The sequence below is a fragment of the Pistacia vera genome, unplaced genomic scaffold (genome assembly GCF_008641045.1).
Source record: "Pistacia vera cultivar Batoury unplaced genomic scaffold, PisVer_v2 Contig915, whole genome shotgun sequence".
Classification (NCBI taxonomy): Eukaryota; Viridiplantae; Streptophyta; class Magnoliopsida; order Sapindales; family Anacardiaceae; genus Pistacia; species Pistacia vera.
Window position 1 is genome coordinate 248,686 of NW_022196796.1, and position 24,725 is coordinate 273,410.

General features: G+C 35.2%; 4 protein-coding genes across 6 annotated transcripts; all 4 read left to right on the forward strand.

Moving 5' to 3' along the window:
- Positions 1 to 8,669: 8,669 nt before the first annotated feature.
- LOC116119999 (7-dehydrocholesterol reductase-like) lies at positions 8,670 to 11,659 on the forward strand. Of its 3 annotated transcripts, none has more exons than XR_004126480.1 (4): positions 8,670 to 8,840; positions 9,987 to 10,208; positions 10,397 to 10,567; positions 11,277 to 11,659. XR_004126480.1 is itself a non-coding variant. In XM_031405933.1 (3 exons), the coding sequence occupies exons 1-3, from the start codon at positions 8,797 to 8,799 to the stop codon at positions 10,422 to 10,424; spliced, it is 294 nt and encodes a 97-aa protein (XP_031261793.1). In that variant the 5' UTR covers positions 8,670 to 8,796; the 3' UTR covers positions 10,425 to 10,889. The 3 variants fall into 3 exon arrangements, 1 of the variants encoding a protein (XP_031261793.1); XR_004126481.1 differs by having other exon boundaries at positions 10,397 to 10,452; XM_031405933.1 differs by lacking the exon at positions 11,277 to 11,659 and having other exon boundaries at positions 10,397 to 10,889.
- Positions 11,660 to 12,096: 437 nt separating this feature from the next.
- Positions 12,097 to 13,292, forward strand: LOC116119998 (disease resistance protein SUMM2-like). Its single transcript, XM_031405932.1, has 2 exons — positions 12,097 to 12,199; positions 12,289 to 13,292. The coding sequence occupies exons 1-2, from the start codon at positions 12,185 to 12,187 to the stop codon at positions 12,841 to 12,843; spliced, it is 570 nt and encodes a 189-aa protein (XP_031261792.1). The 5' UTR covers positions 12,097 to 12,184; the 3' UTR covers positions 12,844 to 13,292.
- Positions 13,293 to 13,705: 413 nt separating this feature from the next.
- LOC116119992 (probable disease resistance protein At5g63020) lies at positions 13,706 to 20,271 on the forward strand. The gene is made up of 2 exons (XM_031405928.1): positions 13,706 to 13,778; positions 18,820 to 20,271. Exon 2 carries the CDS (start codon positions 18,895 to 18,897, stop codon positions 20,269 to 20,271), a length of 1,377 nt encoding a protein of 458 aa, XP_031261788.1. The 5' UTR covers positions 13,706 to 13,778; positions 18,820 to 18,894.
- Positions 16,165 to 18,504, forward strand: LOC116119996 (disease resistance protein SUMM2-like). The gene is made up of 2 exons (XM_031405930.1): positions 16,165 to 17,463; positions 18,064 to 18,504. The coding sequence occupies exons 1-2, from the start codon at positions 16,349 to 16,351 to the stop codon at positions 18,065 to 18,067; spliced, it is 1,119 nt and encodes a 372-aa protein (XP_031261790.1). The 5' UTR covers positions 16,165 to 16,348; the 3' UTR covers positions 18,068 to 18,504.
- Positions 20,272 to 24,725: the final 4,454 nt, after the last annotated feature.

Below are 24,725 nucleotides of genomic sequence, written 5' to 3' on the forward strand. Positions count from 1 at the left end.
CTATAATAGGATATTAGGATTGTAATCAATAGATATTTAGGATATTAGGATTGTAATCAATACATATTAGGAACAAATTTGTAAAATAGGAAGTTAGAATATTTATTTCCTAGATTAGATTATTTATTTCCTAGATTAGTTCTTTATTTTCCTATATATATATTGATGTATAATTTGTCAATACAATATGAAAAATATTACAATCAGTTCTCTGTTTGTAACAGAAGCGAATACCATTCCTACATAATACATATTGGTGTAAAAATATATTTCCATATATAAATTTATTATGATTCTCTTATGCTCTATGCTTATATTGGTGTAATATTATATATTATCTATGATGTTTGGAATTTTACATTATAGTTTTGGTTGGATTTGTATTATTAATTTTGCCTTAACATATAAGAAAACGGATACCTTTGGTGTTTCGATGTTAGATACATTACATGTTTTAAAACCATATAAATAATCACATCATACTTATCTTCTAAATAAATGACTTTATATTAAGAAATAATACTTGTACGACCCTATTTTAAAAGTAAAATTAAAAAACAGTTCGTCTCTAAATTGTACGTTTTGAATAATTTTACCCTTCTCCCTTTTCTCTCTCTCTTTTCCTTAATGTTTTTAGATTTATTTAATTTTTGTATTATTTGTATATGTTTAAGGGTATATATTATGTTCATATGTATTGTAGTTAATTTAAGTGAAATGATTCATATTTAGAGGGAAAAAAAAAAAAAAAAAAAAAAACCTAGTACTTTGAATCAAAAGAATTGATTTTCAAAAAAATTACAAAAACTCGAGTCGCTTAATTCCAATCTTTCAAAACTATGTTCTCTTAAAAAAAATTCACTGGTTTATATCTAAGTTAAGTCCATGGCTCTGAATTCTATGCAGAGCCATGCACATAGACAATTGATAGACATGAGCAGCTGCCACACGTTCGGCATCAATTGACTTGGGGCAATTCCATAGTGGCTTAACACCTCGCGCACCAATTGGGGAATAGGGAAACACATCCCCTCCACTAAGGTCTACTCATAGATGTTGATCCAGCCTGACATAGACCAATTCACCCTCTCATGTCTGGTCGGCACCCTCATGTCAATAGAAGTCAATATCTTGTATAGATACCTAAGCTTAGTTAGTTCCACCGACTCAATCTAGGACGGCGGGTTGTCTGCCAACATCCCCACTCTAGGGTAACTCTACTGGTCCCTGTTACCACCACTGGTTGACGGAACCTCACCACCACTAGCCTGACCCGTGTCGGCAACATCTTCCTAATTAGACCCGCTACTTGTACTCCCTTCTGTTAATTCGTTGTCACTCGGCTCGACAATGGGGCCGCTCGACGTGTCACTAGGATGAAAGGCAACACTCACCCCCTAGATGGAGTTGCCTCATCATCTTCTAGGATCACCACCATCGTCAATGCTTGCTCATACTTATTCCCTTCAGACATCTTCACTCGGTCCTAATATTTCGACCCCCAACCAACTCGGATCTACTCAGTTACTTAGAGTAAAACTTTGCTCATTGTTCGCCCTGGATCAACCCACTAAACTTTGTCTTGCCCAAAATAAAAAAACCTTCCACCTTCATCCTTCTCTCCACTGCAAACCTGAAATCCGCTTCACCCCCTAAAACTAGCCTAAAAATCCCACAAAACCATCATCTTCCAAAAAACCCAAAACTCCACCTCGAAATAACCTAGAACCTTTTTAGAACACCTCCAAAATGCTTGGTTTTTAACAAAAACACAAACAAAACATAAAAAACAAAGAAAACAAGCAAAAAACGCAGAGATTTACATGATAAGCAATTGGAAAATGGTTTTTCTCGGAACATGAGTTTGTTGACGTTCTTTCTCTCTCAAAACAAAATGGAAAAGCTAGGTTCAAAAAAACGAAGAAGACGAAACACTCAAAAGGTTCAGTCTGTATAGGATAGGTGGTAGAACACCATTGGTAGCAAAAAGGTGGAGTCTTTTCATTTTCTCGCCTCACCCGTGGCATGCGTGGATCACATAGAATAGGACAGGTACATTTCACCACGACATTCGAGAATTCATCCATAAAACTTGTTCAGCACAGCTCGATTATGTTGAGCAAAGTGCCTCGAGGAGATTAGTTCCTCACTTGATCAAATTCAGAAAAGCTAATTACACCTTTAGTCAGGTCAGCTCCTAATAACAGGGTCACCACATACTTCAAAATGGTACAGATCTTCAATCTTGTCAACTAAAACTGCCATAAGAAGATGATCGCCAAGCCGCGCCACACTCCCTTGTTCTCTACCCACGTGACTCAAGTTAAGTCTAGTGCCAGAATAGCGTCGAGCAGAACCTCTTGTTGAAATCAAAATAAGTCACATCCCGGTCGACTCGGTCGATGTAACCATCCAGCTAAATACCATTGAACCGGGCAAGCACCAAACACAATTCTCAGGAATCACCTCAGATGATGCCAGTGATCTCCAATCCGTTCGGCTCGAGATCGAGATCGAGATTGAGCCGAACTGACCTTGCCCCAAGAGCACCCTTAATGGTCAAGCCCTCCTCCTAGGAGCAATGAATTGTCCGTATCTCAATTACAAGTAATAGAATATACTCTCTAAGCTAAATACCCTTTAACTTAGAGAGTGGAGGACAAACTGTATCGGCCAAAAATCGTGTTGGACCTGACGAGGACCAATAACATCATAAATACGTGACAACCCAGAGTCTCGGCCTAATCCCGATTGAGCCCACACTTAGAATACCTTGGGAACTACCTGTTTTATAAGTTGGGCCATCCCCCGAGTTAAGTTGAACTAAGTCCGGCCCATTCGCCCACAGTAGTCCATAACAAGGATCAAAATCCTAACCAAATTCCTCTTTTAACAAGATCCCGGATCTCACTCAAAGAGGAAAGCCTAAATTGATAAAGGCAGAAAATTCAATCTTTTCCCGAAAAGAGAACTCACTTACCAAGTAGTAGGGGTGGAAGAAATAATCCGAAAACCAAACTGAAAATTAGGTTTTTTGCAAACCAGTTCGATTTTTGGTTTGCAAAATATAAAACTTTGGAGAACCAGTTCGGTTTTGGATATTTCCCAAACCGATTAACCAGAACCGGTTTTACCTTAAGTATATAAGCAAAATGTATTTTGTTTTTTAGCCTTTATTTTTTTGCAATATCTCACATCTCTATTTCTCTTCTCCGCCTCCAATCTCCAGTTTTCCACAGTGCACACTTCATACCAGACTGAGCAGACTCTAATCCATCTTCGATTCTTCATTTCTTCGCACTTCGCCAGCACCCAACAGCGCCACCCACAATGAGTTGACAGTCCCATACCACTCCAGCATCCATTTTGCCGACACCCACTCACCCAGGATCACCATTCACAACAACAACCACCCACTCATCGGAGATGAGCCGACAACGACAGTCCACAGTTGTTGTGCTATAGTTCACAACAACCCCCACTTACCCATAGTCCACAGCATCACCACAATAACCACGCATTCACCCACAAACCACAATCCATAGTCCACAGTTGCTGCTCTGCAGTGGATCTTTTCCTTGAACTAGGAACAACGACGATGTCATGCAGTCGAGAGTCGACCACCACAACTCCAGTTTCCACCGCCGTTCAGATCTACAATCCTCAGCTACTTGCTTACTCCACTACCAACATCTTCTAATTCAACAAGAGATCTGGTGAATATTTGAATATTTAGACATTTTATTGAACTATTTAAATTTTGTTTTATTTATTTACCTATTTAAGTTCATCTTTCTTTGTTTCGTGAGTGAGTTTAGAGAGTAATGGTGCGATTTGCATATTTGATGAGATAATGTGCTTGTACGATGCATTTAATAAGTATGAAAACTTAAGGATGAGAACCAGCCCAAGCGGTTTTCCATGGAGAATTACTCGAACACTTAAAATATATTATACAATAAACCAATTATAAGATCGAGAGACAGAAAATTGACGCTTTTTAAGGATTTTGCACTGTGCCTAACTTTAAGGGCTTTGTAGCCTTTGTCTTAATATAAAATCTATATACCGCAGTAGACTATAACTTTCACATTATCTTTTTTGTCCGTGGAAAGATGCCCAATAATACTATGACTGAAAAAAATTTAGAGAATCAGATAAAGAAGTATTTTGCCTATGGTCCAAACTTTTGTTTAGATTTTTTTTTTTAGCAAAGAGGGGCTACAAATTTGTGTTGGACGGACCCGTGAGTGACTATGTAGTATGGGGCATACATTATATTGAATTTGTGAATCTGCATTAGTGCATTGAAACTGGTGGCCCTTTTTATTTTAAATTGTGTATATTGAATTGAATTTGTGTTGGATTTGGATGGACTCGTGACTATGTGTAAACTTGTGGCCTTATGTTTTATTATTAATTGATGGATGTCTTTATAATTTACATGTCCAAAATTTTCTCTTTTATGTTTAGTTATTGTCAATAAATAAAAGAATATGATTTATGTGGATGTCTTATTTACTTAATGCATATTTTTATTTGATGGAATTGTAGATGTCATCGCCCACTGATAATACTCATGAGACATCGACAAGTACGACTCCAACTCTAACTCCAAATTCCATGCCACCATCAGCACCTTTAGGCCCCAAACGCTCAAGGGATACAAGTACTAGGAAGAATAGTTCTCAAATGTGGGATCACTTTGTTAAGAACGATTGTGAGAATAAGGATGATTTGACTGTAACATGTAGTTATTGTGGGAGTGTTCTAGCATGTCCAAGTAAGAGTGGTACAAGTTGTCTACGTAACCACATAAATAGATCAAAAAGTATCCTCAAAATGTGGCGGACAAGAGATAGAAGACCCTAATTTTTCAACAAGGATCACATGATCTCTCAAGCGGCATTGCTCTCTCTAACAATCTTCATTGGTGTCATGGAAATATGATCCAGATCTAATTAGAGAGGCTATAGCAAAAATGATCATTGTTGATGAGTTACCTTTTAGTTTTGTGGAGCGTGAGGGGTTCCGCAATGTGATGCATGTGACACAACCTAGGTTTCAAGTACCTTGTTGGAGAATTGTGACTAAAGATTGCTTCAAAATGTATATTGGAAAGTGCCAAAAGTTGAAGAAGTTTTTCAGTAAGTTTTCGCACAGAGTTTGTTTGACGACTGATACATGGACAGGTGTTCAGAACCTTAATTATATGTGCCTTACTGCGCATTTCATCGATGATCATTGGCAGCTACAGAAAAGAATTTTAAATTTCTGTCCAATCACTAGTCATAAAGGTTTAACGATTGGCAGGACAGTTGAGAGGTGTTTGCTTGATTGGGGTATTTATAAGGTATTCACAATCATAGTAGACAATGCTAATTCTAATGGTGTTGGGGTAAGCTATCTTAAGACTAGACAAGCAAGTTGGAAGGGAAGTGTATTGGATGGTGATTTTCTACACATGAGATGTTGTGCACATATTTTGAGTTTAATTGTGAAAGAGGGATTAAAGGATATGGATAACTCCATATTTAGAATACGTTCAGTAGTGAGGTATGTAAGGTCTTCTCCAGCAAGGTTACAAAGATTTAAGGGGTGTGTGGAGAAAGAAAAAATTGCAAATAAAAGTCATTTGATTCTTGATGTAGACACGCGGTGGAACTCTACATACTTGATGTTGGAAGCGGCATTAAAATTTCAGAAAGCTTTTGAGTTGTTGGCATTGGAAGATAGTAAGTATGTAGATGAGTTTACTAGTGGTGATAGGTCACGAGATTTTCCTATAAGTACTGATTGGGAGTATGCTCACTACTTGTTACCTTTCTTGAAAGTATTTTACGATGCTACTCTACGTGTCTCTGGTTCTTTTTATGTTGTTGGTAATGCATACACGCAAGAGATTTTTGGCGGTGGGTTGAAGATTTCAACATGGTGTAAAAGTCCTGATCTTGGCTTACGTAATATGGCTACACGGATGAAAGTGAAATTTGATAAGTATTAGTCAAATGTTGATAATATCAACATTATGTTATTCATTGTAGAGGTACTGGATCCTAGACACAAGTTAGAATATGTGGACTGGGTAATTAATGAGGCCTATGATGTTGTTGTAGTTGACAAGTTGATGAGAAAAGTGAAAGAAGCTTTGTTGTCTTTATTTGAGCAATACTGTTTGCTTATGGTGGATGACAATGAGCAGTCAAGTGAGAAATCTCAAGTTCCAATTGACATTGATGTGCATGATGCAAATGTTGATAATGAGGACTTCATGAGGGTTATGTACAATGAGAAAAAGGCTGCAAAGAATGTTGTTCAGCATAAAACAGAGTTAGATAAATATTTAGTAGACGATTGTGAGGATGACAACGACAAAACTTTTGATATCTTGAATTGGTGGAAGGCTAATTCAACAAAATATGTTGTTCTCTCTATGATAACACGAGATGTATTGACTATGCCTATTTCAACGGTTGCATTTGAGTCAGCTTTTAGTACGGGGGGTTGTGTATTAGATTCATTTCATAGCTCCCTTACTACTAAGATGGTAGATGCTCTTATATGTACACAAGATTGAATTAGGAATACGCGTGGACCATTGGCCATTGAGGAAAGCTTGGAGGAATTATCTAAAATTGAGTCAGGTGACCTTTTTTGTTAACTTTCAATTATAATTATATATTTTCCATCATTATTTATTATTTTAGCTAACTTGTTTGTCCAACTTTGTGTAGAGTTTTACTCTTCGGGAGTGGAAAGTAGTCTAACTCATCTTGATGATTGAAGGGTATTCCAAATTTCCAATAGATGAGGTATATTATCATTGATGATTAAATGATATAAGGTTTGGTTGGTTATGTTGGTTAAATTTTTTATACAATTGTTGTGAACTGATTTTCAATAATTGGTTATGTTCAAAAGTGGAAAGTAATGTAACTCATCTTGATGATTGTTGTGTTTATTTGTTTTAAATTTTTTGAACTAGTTTATGTAGTTAAAACTTATAAGGGAATTTACAAAGGAGACAAGCTCCACGTCTCCACCTGTTTTGCATTGCTATTATTTTGTGGACCACATTTTGCATTGATATTATTCGGTGGACCATATTTTGCATTGAATTTCTATTTTTAGAGAGCTGCTAACTATAAGTTTATTTATTGCACATGCAGATGTAGGCCTGGATATCTGAATTTTGAGGAAGACTTTTTTTATTCAATAGCACTATAGCAGATTGAAGAAGTTTGGACTTTGGCTTTGGAGATCTGAATTTTGAAGAAGATTTTTTTTTTTATTTGCAAATGTTTTTCAGTTTTTAATTATGCCAATGTTTTTATTAATGAGTATTGAGTAATGTGTAATTGAATTCTTTATGTTTTTATTTCATATTCTGGATTCAGTATCTGCAAATAGGTAATTTAATGTGTTTTTCACACAAAGAATAGAAAAATAATACCCAAATAAAGGAGAAAAACAGCATGAAATTATATATAAAATAATAAATATTTGAATTTAGGGACTTAAATGTAAAAATTGAAGAATTTTAGGGGTGAATTTGAAAACTGGTTAACCGAACCGAATATTCGGTTCGGTTTACAATTGGTTTATAACCAAAACCGATCCGGTTTCGGTTTGTATTTTGTCTAAACCGAATAATTGGTTTGGTTTCCGGTTTACCCTATCTAGTTTGGTTAACCGGATTATCCCGCCCCTACCAAGTAGGACCCAGAGTCCTACTAGAATTCAAATCCCTTGGGTTCACTATATAAACAGAGGCTGACTCTCTCATTATTCATTCAGAAATCACTCCTAAGCTCCAGCTCTCCTATTATCAAACACACGTTTACTTCAACTTCCCTACATTGTTAAAGCTCCCCCTTAGTCGTAGGAATATCCTCCGCAGGTCCATCAAGGTTATCAGTGGCTCACCCCACAAAATTCTGTCTTCAATTCAATTGTAAATTTTAGCATTTGCATTTTCCAAATCAATATCCACTATAATTAATATTAGCAAATTCGATTCAATGAGTATATATAAATGTGTAATAATGAAAAAAAATTACTATTATTAATTCTTTTATTTACTGTAGCTACAACAAATATGTCATAATATATTATATCAATCAAAACTATTACCAAGGCAATGTATAAAATAAAATACAAATAGCAATAAATCAAAATATTGAAATTTCAAAAAAAAAAAAAAAAAGACATAATGTCAAAATCAAATTCATAACCAAATACACATGATCCAAAAGATAAACATGTCGAAAACCAATTTCCCTTTTAACTAGTTGATAAATAATATTGGAACATTATCTACCATTTAAAAATAATTGGTAAAATAAAAAATATTTACAGAAAAAGGAACTTTCAACTAAATCCTGATTTGAAAAATCCATGAGACTACGTAGTTTTTAAATGACTGGCAAACACTTAACAAAAGGTCATGATAGGCATTTCTATGTAAAAGTATTAAATAATAAACATTTTGAATATGTAGGAAAAATAAAACTACAGGTTCGACAAAAGCTAGGGACTTTTCGGTAAAGAGGAAAGAATATAAAATAATTATAAATTGATCACCATAAAAATATGTTTTGAAGGGGTTTAAAATGTAAATATAATAACCTGGACCTTTTTTGGAACCGAGATTGAAAAATGAACCGCATTGTATTGTGTACTAAAACTACCGAATTTCATAAATGAAAGAATTTTGTAAAATAAACTACTGGGAATAAAATTATGAAATTTTAAACTATAACTTTTAAGGATTTTGCAGCTCTCACTTATTTTTCCATGATTTCTCTTCTCACTCTCTGTCCTCCCTTCGTTTTTTTGCTGTAAGTTTCGCCACTTTTCGCACTCGTTCAATCTTTCTTTTATATGTTTTTGTTTGATTTTGATTTCAGAAGGCGTGCATGAATCTCTAATTTTTTTTCAAGTTTTGGTATAATTGAATTTTCTCTAGGAATGGAAGAGAAATTGTTAACTGACGTTTAGATCTTACGAACTCTGATTTTTGCTTTATTTCTTTTGAATTAATTTTACGAGGAGTGTTGATTAGTTCGTGGATTGAAACTGATTTGTTCTTCTGTTGCAATTATTTACTTTTTTATTTATTTGAAGGCGACGGAAAATAATAGTTAATGAGAAAAAGAGAAATGCTGATTACTAGAGATATGCTGTTGTCATGTCAATTGGCATGGTTGACTTTGTTGACTTCCTCTGATAGCTAAGAATAGTTAATGTGGAGAAAAGAGTGCTTCTTTTTGCTGTAATTTATGTGAATTTCCGATTAATATTTTGAGGCAATTGGTTGCTTTACTGGTTCAAGTTTATATTCCATTAGATCTTATGATTATAACTATCTGTTTAGCAATGGTGTTTGAGCTTTTACATTGGCTTTGAGAGGAATATGGATTGATTCGTGGCTTGATATTCCTTTGCTTTTCATGTTTTCATTTGGATGTCATGTTATGGATTGGGTTATTGATCCTTTGTTTGAATTTCTGATATATTTAGGAAATGAATAGAAGATATTTAAATTTGAAACTTTTTAATAACATGGTCTACATTATGTCATTGCTGCTCTTTTTGATTTTTGAGAAAATGAAGAAGAAAGCATTTTACAATGTGTTTAGGTTGTACTCTGTTTCTTTACTTCGAGATTCAAAGAACTCCTTAGTTTTTAAAAATTTCCATTCAAATATGAATAGAAACGGCAGAATTTTGTCCCATCTGTCTTATTTTATTTTGGTTTTTGTCTTATTTTTGTGTTATCTGACTGATTGAGTAAAGGAAAAGATTGAGGCAACATTGAACAATTATTGGTTCGACACAGATGTTTTCATGATCTTTTTATATTAACTAGAATTATTTTGTTTATGTATTGTCTAACCTGGGTGATAAGTTAGTATCTATTCTTGTAAATTTTAGCTTAATATATTAAAGACAATACAATAGTTAGACTTTGTTACTATATCCAGATGGTATTCGATGGTACATGCCGATGGGTCTATTATCCAGACCTTTGATTACTTGAGGCAACATGGGCTGCAAGGATTTGTAGATATATGGCCAAGACCCACTGTTATCGCTTGGAAAATAATTGCTTGTTATGCAGCATTTGAGGCTGCCCTTCAGCTTCTTCTGCCTGGAAAAAGGGTTGAAGGCCCAAATCTCCTGCTGGGAACCGACCTGTTTACAAGGTTTCTGTTGCTTGATATCTTCTTCTCCAGAACGCCTTAATATATACTTGTTTGTTGGTAATTTTTGGTGGACTGTTAGGATTTAATTTTCATTAACTCAAAATCGAAGAAATTTCTTCTACTTAATCATGTTGCTTGCATTTATTGTATTGCTTACATTAGCTTACTCTTTTTGTTGATTGGTGCAGGCAAATGGTGTGGCAGCGTACACAGTGACACTATCAACCTGTCTAAGCCTTTGGTGGTAAAGGATTTCTCCATCAACTTCTTTTGTTATGAAGTTGCAAAATGCTTTGGAACTATGAATTTGATGTAGTTAGAAGGGTTGTTCTGAGTGGAAGTTTTCCCTTTGGCTGCTTGTGAGTTGCTACACACCATCAATAATGTCTATATCACTTTATTTTTTCTTTCTTTTTTTAAATTTATTCAGCCAAGATATTCACTGCTGTCATGCGCCAGTTAATCAAAGACTTGAGAAAAATTAAACTTTTAGATTCTTCACTCTTGTTTCTTTTACAAGAATTGTCATTTTTGTTTGTTGTGTCTATTAAAGGACTCTTCTTGGTACTGTTTATAGGGTTGCTTGCTGGTTTCTTAAAATTTGTTTCCTTTTTCTGTTCGATATGAGTGGTATCTTGGGTGTTTCTCCTGAAATTAGAAGCAAAATTGATGAAATGGTGTCTCGCTGTCGGAATATTATCACATGGAACAAATCCAGTTTGTCTGGTATCTCATTGTATTTGATTTGAAACTAAAAATATGAATAATTTGAACCCTCTTATCAATTAGGTACCTCTTTTCCCATATTCAGTATTGTACCATTTTATGTTTTAACTTTCATAGTCTGACTAGAACTCAATGGTTTATCGTTTATCTGGTGTTTAACTTCTATTTACTTGTATTTTGCGGTTGCATGGCTCTTTAGTTAGAAACATGCCAACAAGTTAGTAACTGTTGTAGCCTGCCTTTTCCTTACAACTGTGTGATTTACCTGCTTCTGGTTTTAGTCACCCGCATCAAATATCATCAAGCGCAATTGGTTTATACTTTTATTGTGTTCATTTTCAGGTTCGGCATATTCAATCCCACAATTGTTAATGATCATTTGGGAGAAATATCTTTGCACTTATTTTTTGAAGCCTCATCTTTTGTGTTTTCTCATACATTAAAGTGAGGATTTAAATTTAAGCTTGCCATAATATTATTTATTCACAAATTAAACTGCTTCAATTTATATCTGACACTGATGCTTTATGTATACGAGGGTCATTTAGCCCCATCTTCCAGTGATTCTGAGAACTATTAACAAGTGATTTCCAACATTTTCTGGCATTTATGTTTTCTTTAAAAAAGAACCTGGGAAAATCATATCGCATGATAACTTTCATATGGTGCTAAATGTTTGATTGGCCATGTAAGCATCAATGGAAGTTTAGGCTAAGCTTGTATTTTTTTATCTCTATTCTTGACAGTATTCAAACGAGTTATATTCAAACCCTGTTTTTTTTTTTTACTCAAACCTTCTTATTCATGGCCTAGGTTAAAGACGTGTGTTGTGCTAACATGATTCCATGGAGTTTTAAACTAGAGTTGACATTTGGAAGTCTTGTAGCATAATTGTATAATTGTTCCACAAAATAATTAATGGTCTCTAGAATATGCTACCATTTAATATCTGAAATATACATGCATCTGATTGATAGCTTTATGGCTTTTAGGTGGCGTTTTAACTCAATGCTAGGTCATTGAGTTAATACCAACTTTACAATGTTTCGACAAACAAACTTGAGTGTCAGAGGGTTCTCGCCAATGGCAACCCCACTAGCCTCCTTTGACTTCGTTGTTGTCTTGTAGGTCCAAGTCCACATCATTTGAACGAGCTGAGACCAAGTCCGCAGAATCCAGTCAGTGAAAAGACCATTTTCCTGGTTGACCAAAAGGAAGAGTCAACAATAATCGTTTAAAGATGATCAACCATGACTTTTTTCAATGTATGCCTTCTCTTAAAGTCATGAAGCTGTCACATAATATTGGTCTGACTAACCCGCCGTTTGGAATTGCAAAATTATTTTTTTTGCAGCATCTTGATCTATCAGCTACTATCATAGAGAAGTTACCAATAGAGTTAAAAGCCCTGGTAAATCTTAAATGGTTGGACTTGGATTATTCTTGGGACCTGCATAAAATTCCACATCAGCTAATATCTCATTTTTTGAAGATGAATGTGTTGAGAATGTTGCATTGTGGTTATGGTTATTCTCCATCTGGTCAAGCAATAACAGAAGATACTGTTTTATACAGTGGTGGTGAATTATTGTTGGAGGAATTGCTCAACTTAAAATATTTAAACGTGTGGAGCATCTGCTTTAGAAGTTCCAGTGCTCTCGGAAAATTTTTGAGGTCCGCTAAGTTGCAGATTTCTACTCAATTTCTATGCCTTCACTGCTTTGATGATTCAAAGTCGCTCAATGTCTTAGCTTTAGCATATCTCAATCATCTTCATACACTAAATATTCATAGTTGTAAATATTTGGAAGAGTTGAAGATTGAGAATGTGCAAAATTCACAACCTTATTATTCTCAAACCCTTTACACCGTTGGAATATATATGATTGCTCCAAATTCAGGCACATGACATGGCCTGTTTTTGTTCCAAACCTCAAGTTTCTTGAAATACGTCTCTGTGATGAAATGGAAGAAATAATAAGTGTTAGAAAATTGGGTAAAGGTTCAGAGATGTGAGCAAATCAAAGTTCTTTCGAGAAACTCCAAAGTCTTGAATTGCGTAATCTACAAGATTTGAAGAGCATCTATTTGAAGGCTTTGCCTTTCCCTCATCTAAAGAAAATTTTAGTACATGAATGTCCAAAGCTTAAGAAGCTTCCACTGGATTTCAATAGTGCAAAGGAGCGTACAATCGTTATTATGGGACCAGAAGAGTGGTGGAAAGAGTTGCAATGGGAGGATGAAGCTACTCTAAATGCTTTTCTTCCTTGTTTCAATTCTAACGATCAGACAAATCAGATTATTAATAGTTGATATAAAGATCAGGATTATATGTTTTAAAAGGGCATTGTCATGGATTTTGATCTAAACTACTTTTGTTTTCAGTTATTGTTGGTGTAAGGATGCTTACTTGTTTTTGAGATATTTGACATTATTGATCAATTACTTAATTCCCTTGTTAATTTTATGGATAATATTTGTCATTTAGGATTTCAGCCAAAAATTCCTTAAGATTCCGATGGCTTCTTTCTTCCATGATACACCAAATCTGAAACTTATTTGATAATCGTTTTTTGGTTTTTTGAGTGGACCATCGATGGAACCAGGGAGATTTTATTAAATCCCATAGCCTTTGTTGAATTAGTGCTGAAAACAAATCAATAAATATAATGCATCTATAAATAAAATAAATATATTTTATACTAATTAATCAGTCACCTCAACTATCTCAAACATTTGTGTTTGGTTGTGTACGAATGCAGGAACTAGTGTAAAAATGCATTATGTTACCTGTATGAAGAAGCTACACAAAATACTTTGCTGCAATGTCGCAATTCTGTGTTGGTAAGTTAAGGCAATGGATCGAGAGATTTTGGGTGGGGGATTCTGGACGCTTGTTCAATGTTTACCTTCGTGTTCTTTCTCGGCGTGTAGTTTGATTGGAAAGCCCTTTGTCACATATTCTTGAATATGGAATTTGCATTGCTGGTCAAGAGTAAGAGCTTCATTTATTGCGCTAGTACAAGAGTAAATGGGTCATGGAAGTCTTATAATAAGCAAAGACCAAGATCAAACAATCAGATCCAATTGAAAAAGGAATGAGCTTGAATTTAGCCTTCTCTGAAGTAGGGATGCAATATTTGGGTTTTGGGTTAAGTCACCCCAACCCCAACCCATCTCATCCCATACTTAAAATCCCAACCTGTCGCTGGTGTCAGAGTGTTTTGATAGTTAGTTGAAAATATGTCTCCTAAAATTGGGATTTAAAAGATTTGCTATTTATTTAATCATATAATCAGACCACATATGTTATATGAAAGTCTTAAAAGAGAATATACATACTCATTGTGTTGTGTAATTTAATTTAGGTTGATTATTTACATGCTCTGTTTTGGTTCTTACTTCTTAGTACAACAACCAATAGCCCTGCTTTCAAATGACTTTTTAGGAGTCCCTCTAGTTAAAGAGTTGCATTAGAGGTTCATCCCTCCACCTTATTTTCAGAGGTTTAATTTCTCTTGATAATATCATTTCTTCGGTACCTTTTGTGTGTGTGTGTGTATATATTTCATAATAATTTGGAATAAATGGGTGGTTGATTGGACAGAGAAAGGAAGGAAATCAATTTAAAAGAAGTATGATATAATATTTGTTCTTTTCCTTAGATTGATATATAAGCATATTCTTTTCCTTAGACAAACCTTTATTAAAGAAAAGTGGGCAGTTAAGTTAAGAATCAAACAATGCTTTGCTTTTGTCTCACTTCATGAATCATTATATTTTCAAACATTTTTCTAACAAAAAAAAAAAAAACCATTCAGCCTAATTACAACTAGTCTCAAAATCAAACAACCTGTTCTTCCTCTCTTTCAAATCAATGGGAAACGGTTCTCAGAGTTGATTTCTGCCACATGTCGAGCCATTTTCCCTCCTTGTCTAGATTGCATTTCCAAAAAAGTGGCATACATAAGGGAGCTTGAAGAAATGTTAATTCCTTACAGACAGAGTTGCAGAAACTGTTGAAGCAAAGGCCGATGTGAAGAGGAGGGTTGACATTGCTGAAACAACGTCCACAATGAAACGGCTGAGCCAAGTGCAAGGGTGGCTTCAAGGGTGGAAGCTGAGGAAACTGAAGTTGGTGAATTGCTACGTGACAGCTCTCAAGAAATTGAGAAATTAGTCTGGAGGCTACTGTTCCAAGAACTTCAAGTCAAGCTACGAGTTTGGAAAGAAAGTGGCCAATAAGTTGCAAGAGTGGTTAAGTTGAAGGATGAGGGAGGGATTTCGAAGTGGTAGCTGGGAAAGTACCAGAGCCTCCTACGGACTTGATACCTTTGCAGCAAACAATAGTGGGTTGCAATCATATGATAAAGTTTGGAAATGCCTCGTCGAAGAAGAAGTGGGAATCATTGGCATATACGGCACCGGGGGAGTTGGCAAAACAACTTACTAAAACAAATCAACAATAAGTTCTGCAATAGCTTAAGGTTTTGATGTGTGATTTGGGTGGTGGTATCTACAGTTCCGAATTTTGAAAAGATTCAGAAGACATTGGGAAAAAGATAGGTTAAATGATGAATTGGAAGACAAGAGTCTTCAGAGAAAGCTGGGGATATCTTCAAGATATTGAGTAGCAAGAAGTTTGTTTTATTGTTGGATGATATTGGAAGTGGATTGATTTAACTGAAGTGGTGTTCCATTCAAACTCAAAACCTGTATCGAAAGTAGTGTTTACAACTCGATTTTTTGAAGTTTGTGGCTCGATGAATACCAACAAGGATTTCAAGTGGAGATTTGACGGATGAGGAAGCTTGGAAATTGTTTGAGAAGAATCTAAAGTGAAGTTTTGGAGCATCCTATATTCCTCAATTAGCAAAAGTTGTAGCAAAAGAGGGTGGTGGACTACCCCTTGCGCTAGTAACTGTTAGTCGAGCCATGTCTCGCAAGAAGACACCTCAGAAATGGAGGTATGCAGCTAATTTGTTAAGGACTCAGCATCTGAATTGCAGGTAGGGGACAGAAGTGTATCCTGTTTTAAAGTTCAGTTATGATAGTTTTGCCTAGGACAAAATTGATCTGTTTTTATATTGTAGTTTATATCCAGAAGATTTTCTGATTAATAAACAGCAATTGATAGAGTGTTGGATAGGAGAGGGTTTTTTGGATGACTCTAATAGAGGTGACGTATATGACCAAGGATATTATATTATTGGTATCCTTGTCATGCATGTTTATTGGAAGAAGAAAAAGATATTGAAGATCCAAGAGGAGATTATGTTGTAAAATTGCATGATGTGATACGTGACATGGTTTTATGGATAGTTAATGATATTGAGAAGGGAATTTTGTTGAAGCAAGCACTGGATTAACAGAAGCACCAGAGATTGGAAGGGTTGGAGTAGAAAATATCATTAATGGGCAATAGAATTAAGAATATGTCACAAACCCCTACATGCCCTGATCTCCAAACTTTGTTTCTCGATCAAAATGAGTTATCAAATGTCTGTGATGACTTCTTTAACTTCATGCCTTCTCTCAAAGTTTTGAATCTGTCACATAATAGGCTTTGTAAATTACCAGTTGGAGTTTCAAAATTGGTTTCATTACAATATCTTGATCTATCATATAATCTTACTATACAAGAGTTGTCGGTTGAGTTAAAAGCTTTAACAAATCTTAAATGTTTGAGCTTGGAGTATATGATCCGACTAAAAACAATTCCATGTCAATTGATGTCTAATCTTCAAAGGTTACATACATTGAGAATGTATGGATGTGGTACCAGTGTTGAAGATGGAACAGAGGATAGTGATTTATTTGATGGTGGTGGTGGTGAAATATTGGTGGAGGAATGTGATCGCTTGGAATATTTAAATGTGCTGTCCTTGACCTTGGGAAGTTACATTGCTCTCCAAAGACTTTTGAGCTCCGTTAAGTTACAGAGTTGTACTCAATCTCTATTCCTTAAGGGCTTTCATGAGTCAATGTCGTTCAATATTTCAGCTCTAGCAACTCTCAAGCATCTTTGTGTACTAGAAATTCATGAATGGACGGGCTCTGATATTGTGAATGTACAAAAAATACGGGAACCATCTAGTTTCTACAGTCTTCACGATATAAAAATATCAAATTGCAACTCATTCAGGGATTTGACATGGATTGTTTTTATTCCAAACCTCAAGTTTCTTTTTATAGTCCGTTGTGCTGCGATGGAAGAAATCATCAATGTTGAAGAACTGGGTGAAGTTCCAGAGATGATGTCAGATCTATTCCCTTTTCAGAAACTCCGATTTCTTACATTATGGAATCTATATAATTTGAAGAGCATCTTTGGGAAGGCCTTGCCCTTCCCAAATCTCAGGGAAATTAGTGTATTACTATGCCCAAAGCTTAAGAAGCTTCCACTGGATTCAAATAGTGCAAAGGAACATAAGATTGTTATCGAGGGACAGGAAGAGTGGTGGAAAGAGCTGCAATGGGAGGATGAAGCCACTCTGAATGCTTTTCTTCCTTGTTTTAGATCTCACAGGTATGCAATTTTATCTATATTTGTCTAAAAAATTGTTGATTACTGGAAGGTAGCCTGTAGTGTTGTCAGGATTGCTTGAAAAATTCTCATAAATTTATCTCATTAAAAAAATAATTATTTATTTGAGCATCACAGGTTCATTGAGATATCTTAGATTATTAATTAATTACTTCCAATATGAAATCTTACCCCAACTACTATTTAGGATTTCTTTAAATACTTTTTAAATATTACTTGAAGATTTGTTACATTGAAAACCCAGAACAAATATCTTCATTGTTTTGAAGAATTTATGATTTCATTAAAATGTGAAGAGCATCTATTGTGAGGCCTTGTCCTTCACACATCTGAAATAAATTTATTTAACAGTGCCAGATTGTTGGATTTGAAATTCGCATCACTGGTATCAGAGTGCTAACTAGTTTCTTAACATATAGAATGTACTTTATATTCTTGAATGGATAGATTATTAGAAGAATATTAAACAGATTTTGTGTTTTTATGTCCTATAGAATACACTTTATTATCTTCTTGCATATTACCATGAATACAGACTTCAAACATCTAATCTGAAAACTATGTTTATTGAATTATTTGCAGGTAGATGAATGACATGAGGCACTGCAAAATGCTGTTGTGATAGTTAATTACAATGTTTCTTGACATGACCTGATTTATTTCACTTGTTTCATAGTGTAACAACCAGTTTATCTCTTCAATTCCGATTGGTTTGGTTTATGTAAACTTGAAATTTCAGCCACCTCTCCATCACTCAGCAGACAAGAAGACTATGTAGCATCAGAGAATGAGAATTCCTTATAATGATAAGCCATGTTTGGGTTGCAGACTTGCAGCATCTATATGTTTTCTGGGGGATACTTTTCAATTGTTTAATTACATGTTTTGTTATTGATTGATTACTTACATGTTCTGTTAATTTCCTTTGTTTAATAGTACAACAAGAAGTAGCCTTTCTTTCAATTGACATTTCACGAGTTTACTATACTTAAAGAGTTGCATTAGAGATCCATCCCTCAATTTTCAAAGGTTTGATTATTTCTCTCATTTCTTCAAAAGGGAAATTTTTTAGTTGAAGCAAGCACTGGATTAACAGAGCACCAGAGATTGGAAAATGGGTTGGAGTAAGAAAAATATCATTAAAAAACCATTTCAGCCTAATTACAACTAGTCTCAAAATCAAACAACCTGTTCTTCCTCTCTTTCAAATCAATGGGAAACGTGTTCTCAGAGTTGATTTCTGCCACATGTCGAGCCATTTTCCCTCCTTGTCTAGATTGCATTTCCAAAAAAGTGGCATACATAAGGGAGCTTGAAGATAATGTTAATTCCTTACAGACAGAGTTGCAGAAACTGGTTGAAGCAAAGGCCGATGTGAAGAGGAGGGTTGACATTGCTGAACAACGTCCACAAATGAAACGGCTGAGCCAAGTGCAAGGGTGGCCTTCAAGGGTGGAAGCTGAGGAAACTGAAGTTGGTGAATTGCTACGTGACAGCTCTCAAGAAATTGAGAAATTATGTCTGGGAGGCTACTGTTCCAAGAACTTCAAGTCAAGCTACGAGTTTGGAAAGAAAGTGGCCAATAAGTTGCAAGATGTGGTTAAGTTGAAGGATGAGGGGAGGGATTTCGAAGTGGTAGCTGGGAAAGTACCAGAGCCTCCTACGGACTTGATACCTATGCAGCAAACAATAGTGGGGTTGCAATCAATATTTGATAAAGTTTGGAAATGCCTCGTCGAAGAAGAAGTGGGAATCATTGGCATATACGGCACCGGGGGAGTTGGCAAAACAACCTTACTAAAACAAATCAACAATAAGTTCTGCAATAAGCTTCAAGGTTTTGATGTTGTGATTTGGGTGGTGGTATCTAAAGTTCCGAATTTTGAAAAGATTCAAGAAGACATTGGGAAAAAGATAGGTTTAAATGATGAATCTTGGAAGAAAAGAAGTCTTCAAGAGAAAGCTGGGGATATCTTCAAGATATTGAGTAGCAAGAAGTTTGTTTTATTGTTGGATGATATATGGAAGTGGATTGATTTAACTGAAGTGGGTGTCCCTATTCCAAACTCAAAACCTGTATCGAAAGTAGTGTTTACAACTCGATTTTTTGAAGTTTGTGGCTCGATGAATACCAACAAGGATTTCAAAGTGGAGTATTTGACGGATGAGGAAGCTTGGAAATTGTTTGAGAAGAATCTAAAAAGTGAAGTTTTGGAGCATCCTGATATTCCTCAATTAGCAAAAGTTGTAGCAAAAGAGTGTGGTGGACTACCCCTTGCGCTAGTAACTGTTAGTCGAGCCATGTCATGCAAGAAGACACCTCAAGAATGGAGGTATGCAGCTAATTTGTTAAGGAACTCAGCATCTGAATTTGCAGGTATGGGGACAGAAGTGTATCCTGTTTTAAAGTTCAGTTATGATAGTTTGCCTAGTGACAAAATTAGATCTTGTCTTGTATATTGTAGTTTATATCCAGAAGATTTTCTGATTAATAAACAGCAATTGATAGAGTGTTGGATAGGAGATGGTTTTTTGGATGACTCTAGTAGAGGTGACGTATATGACCAAGGATATTATATTATTGGTATCCTTGTTCATGCATGTTTATTGGAAGAAGAAAAAGATATTGAAGATCCAAGAGGAGATTATGTTGTAAAATTGCATGATGTGATACGTGACATGGTTTTATGGATAGTTAATGATATTGAGGCACTGCAAAATGCTGTCGTGATAGTTAATTACGATGTTTCTTTACATGACCTGATTTATTTCACTTGTTTCATAGTGTAACAACCAGTTGATCTCTTCAATTCCCGATTGGTTTGGTTTATGTAAACTTGAAATTTCAGCACCTCTCCATCACTCAGCAGACAAGAAGGGCTACTCGTTGTTGTACTAAGAAACAAAACAGAGCATGTAAATAATCGACCTAAATTAAACTACACAACACAATGAGTACGTGTATTCTCTTTTTCACATAACATATGTGGTCTGATTATATGATCAAATAAATAACACACCTTTAAATCTCAATTGTAGGAGACATATTTTCAAGAAACTACCAAAACACTCTGACACCAACAGTATGCAAATTCCACATCCAATAATCTGGAGCAAGAAGCAAAGGCTTCGTTTGGTTGGATTTTGGGAATACTATTTTTAGTATTCCCAAAAAAGTTAAACAGTAAAATACCAAAAAACTCACAATATTATTCAACTTTATTCAACATTTTTTCAACCCCCTAAATTTGTTAATTCAATTAAATACCCCTAAATATTTTTAATGTTTTTGTTACGGTGACTTCGGCTACCCTCCGGCGATGGTGGCCGGCTGTCCGTATTTGAGGGTGGATTAGGGGTGTTTTTGTTAACTTTTAATGTTTTATTATAAGGGGTGTTTTGTAAAAAAACAAACATAAAGGGTATTTTACAATTTGTAAATCCTACATCGTAATACCCGCCCAATTCAACTTTTTTTTTAACTTTTTCCAAAAACACAAAATTGTGAACCAAATGGAGCCAAAATATCTGACAACAAAGGGATTCTATATCAAATTACATATGAGAAAACAGACAACAATTATTCGTGGAAAAATACTCCCCCTAAATTAAAATGATAATCCCTGGATAATAAATGAAAAACAAATCACACATGAGTGAAAATTTGACTAAACGTCACATAGTGTCCTTAAATCATTCTGGTTTTGAGCATTCTCTTCATTTACTAGACTTTTACTTTCAAATTCAATCAATTCAACATCATATCAATAATTAATTAATATTCTAAACTGGTACAATCTTCAGTTATTGCACAGATGAGATGTATGAGGACAGATCTAACCTCCTTAAGGATGGTAAAATAAATGCAGGCCGACAAGGTATGTTGAATCAAAGTATACCTGAGCCCCCAGAAATCTCCATACGTATCGATGCCATCAATCACAAATCAATAATATCTGAAATGAGAAATACAAGTAAACATAATGCATCACCCAAGTATTTGATTTTTTTACAAAATGGAAATATGTAAGAGGTGGTTGATGTGACTAACTAACTTCATTGAATTATTTATTCAGAATGCCCAATTAGTAAAGATTATGGGGACCGAGTGCTTATCTTAATTATTAAGTACATTAATTTTAACTGATGTTTCTTTAGTTACTACTTGTTGTCAAGATTGATCTGAATGCTGAAATGAAGCGCAAATACTGAAAAAGGTTGTGATCCTGACCTAGTTTGTCTCAGCTAATTGTCAAATAACAGGCATTTTTCTCATTATTCTAATTCTGACTGGCTATAGAGAAAGCTGAGATACAACTTTCTTGATTTGACAGCTCCTTCTTAATAAGGGTTCTAGATATCTAAGTTAACTCCATATGATCAAAAAACGATGAGAATAGAAATGAATTTTAATCTAAATTTTAGGAGACATATCATGCAACTAGCATGCTCTCAAAAACCAGTGATGCCAATTCAACATCCAAATATCAGCAAACTAAATGGAAGAAAACATACAACCATGCTAAACATTTGTATCTGTACAGTAAAGTTACCGCCCTAAGAAACTATTAAGGTTACCAGCGAACATTAGCAAGCATTTCATTTTACAAGTTGCTTCAAAGTTGCAAATTACAGTCGCATTAATATACCAGGCCATGTTAAGTTATTAACCTAAAGTTTCTTTAATTGGAATTATGCACTCATATTTAAAAAAAAAAATCCAATGGTCAACATCATCCCAGTAACATTACAAGGCAAGTACTCCAGCAAACTGTATTCCAGTAACAATTACCACAAACTTCCATTAAGAATGGACGCCCGTCCATACTTTAAAAAAAAAAAAAAAATTCGTCTTCATTCCCCATCTCCTCTCTTTTTCTTCTGCCTTCATATCCACCTTTGAATAGCTCTAAAACAGCTTACTCCATGACGTAAAGTAGCTCTCAACATCTCTAGTGATGAGAATGTTGGGTGTGGTAATAAATCTAAGCGGAAAGAGTTCAATCTCAATCAATCTGTTTCTGGGTTTTCTTCTGGTAGTGGATTTGAAGGTGAGAAACCCCAAAAAAAAAGCTAAGAGGGAGGTGAAAAAGGTTAAGCTCAAGGTTGATGGTGTTACACGCACTATACAGGCCAACGTCACAGCCAATGGTGTGGCAGGGGGTGGGTCTTCTAAGAATTCCCAGTCCCCAGATGACTCCAGACCAAGGAAGAAGCAGAATCTTCAGGTATAATGTTGCTTCTTGTCAGCTCAGTTCTGTGAAATTTGGTAGCCTCATTCTCGTATGTATTAGGTTCGATTTCACTTGAATATTTGGTCTGTTTCACTTACGTGAGTATCACTTGCCTTAACTTTGTTCATATGTGTCTAAATGGTCAGAGCATCGAAATGCGAAATTTTTTCTTTTTCTTTTTTAAGCATTTCCAGCTTTATATAGTTGGATAGAGAATTAAATTTTAATTGTTTGGAAGGATATCTTCAGTGTTAATGAGGTTTTTCATACCTTAATAAGTATTCACTGAATTATGTTTGGAATCCTGTGCAATCTTCTCATTTTAATGTTTCTATAGCAGGGAATTTCTGATGATAGACTTTCCACTCTAGATAAGAGGCCTGGCCTTCAAGGGATCCCTTGGAAGGATTTCTCAAGAGTTGGTTTTAGTTTGGGGAAGGAGGATCAATTGACGGGGAAGAGCACTGGAAAGAATTCCTTTGGGAAAAAAGGAGATCACTTTGGCGCTGTTCGTAAGAGCAAGCGAGTATCTAAGAGGCGTGCGGTGGATGGAGAATTTGATGATGATGAGGATGACGAGATTCGATACCTGGAGAAACTTAAAACTTCAAAGGTTACTTTCAGATCAAGATGATGAAAAGAATTAGGCAAAAAAAACATCCAAGCTAATGGACGCCCGTCCAAACTTTTTTTTTTTTTTTTTTTTTTAAGTATGGACGGGTGGACGCCCGTCCAAACATAAGGGACGGCCGTCCATATTTATGGACGGCCTCCCCAAGTTTTTTTTTTTAATTTTTATATTTTATATATGGACGGGCGTCCTTTAAATAGGGACACCCGTCCCTTGTATATGGACGCCCGTCCATAAAGAATTAGGCAAAAAAAACATCCAAGGGATGGGCGTCCATTAGCAATGGACGCCCGTCCAAACGTTTTTTTTTTTTTTTTTTTTTAAGTATGGACGGGTGGACGCCCGTCCAAACATAAGGGACGGCCGTCCATAATTTATGGACGGCCGTCCCCAAGTTTTTTTTTTTAATTTTTATATTTTATATATGGACGGGCGTCCTTTAAATAGGGACACCCGTCCCTTGTATATGGACGCCCGTCCATATAATATGGACGGGCGTCTATGTAAGTGAACGGTCGTCCAAATTTAATGGATGGCCGTTTACTAGAAAAAAATTGTTAAAAAAAATCAAAGTTGTGTTACACGTAGGCCGGTACACATTTTCGGTGTAAAATTTTCGGTGTCCGTAGCTTTGTTGAAAAAAAAATTCCCAAAAACGAGCAAGTTTATTTTATGGATTAACAAAAAATAATGTGAATTACCGAGGCTTTGTCGGGATTTTTCCGAAAATAGCTGTAAAGAAGAATAACAATCGGGCTCTCGATAACCTAAATGTTGAAACAAAATTAATAAGTAACCAAGATTATAAATTTGAATTTGATGACAAAAAGAGAAAGAAAACAAATGTACAGTACCCAGAAAACAAAAAATGTTTGAGGAGGAGACACCGAATGGGATGAAGAAGAAGAAGGAGTTTCAGACTTTCAGTGGTTGAAGGTTTCACCATTGTTGCGTTTTTTTTGGGATTTCGGAATGAAGTTGTAAGGTTTTATATATTGGGCTAAGTCGGGATCAGCATGACTTGAATTTCGTCAAGCATTTTGGGCTTAAATGGGTGCAAGATCGGCCTGCTACTATTAATGGGCTCAAACAAAAGGAAATACCTAGGCCTCCCATTAATTTTAGAAAATTAGGATTGAGATCAAGTATTTGAAAGATTTGTTTCGAAGATATAAAGTTTATCAATACATAGATTTTTTTATAGTCTTATTGGAGCAATATATACCAAAGGCATAGATTTTTTTTAACAATAATGCTACTATAATATGTCAAGTTTTCTTTTAATTTTTTCAGCAACCCTTTTTTTTAACTTCAAGTTTGATTGATAATTATTTTCTTTCATCTAGTTTAGAAGATTGATAGGCTTGGAAACGGTTTAT

What these genes read in the sequence shown, in the direction of transcription:
- LOC116119999 (XM_031405933.1), top strand. Translation starts at nt 8,797, where the DNA reads ATGATTTCTCTTCTCACTCTCTGTCCTCCCTTCGTTTTTTTGCT. An exon ending in CCTCCCTTCGTTTTTTTGCT is followed by an intron (nt 8,841 to 9,986) that starts GTAAGTTTCGCC and finishes TACTATATCCAG; the next exon opens with ATGGTATTCGATGGTACATG. An exon ending in GGAACCGACCTGTTTACAAG is followed by an intron (nt 10,209 to 10,396) that starts GTTTCTGTTGCT and finishes TGATTGGTGCAG; the next exon opens with GCAAATGGTGTGGCAGCGTA.
- LOC116119996 (XM_031405930.1), top strand. Translation starts at nt 16,349, where the DNA reads ATGGGCAATAGAATTAAGAATATGTCACAAACCCCTACATGCCCTGAT.
- LOC116119992 (XM_031405928.1), top strand. Translation starts at nt 18,895, where the DNA reads ATGAAACGGCTGAGCCAAGTGCAAGGGTGGCCTTCAAGGGTGGAAGCT.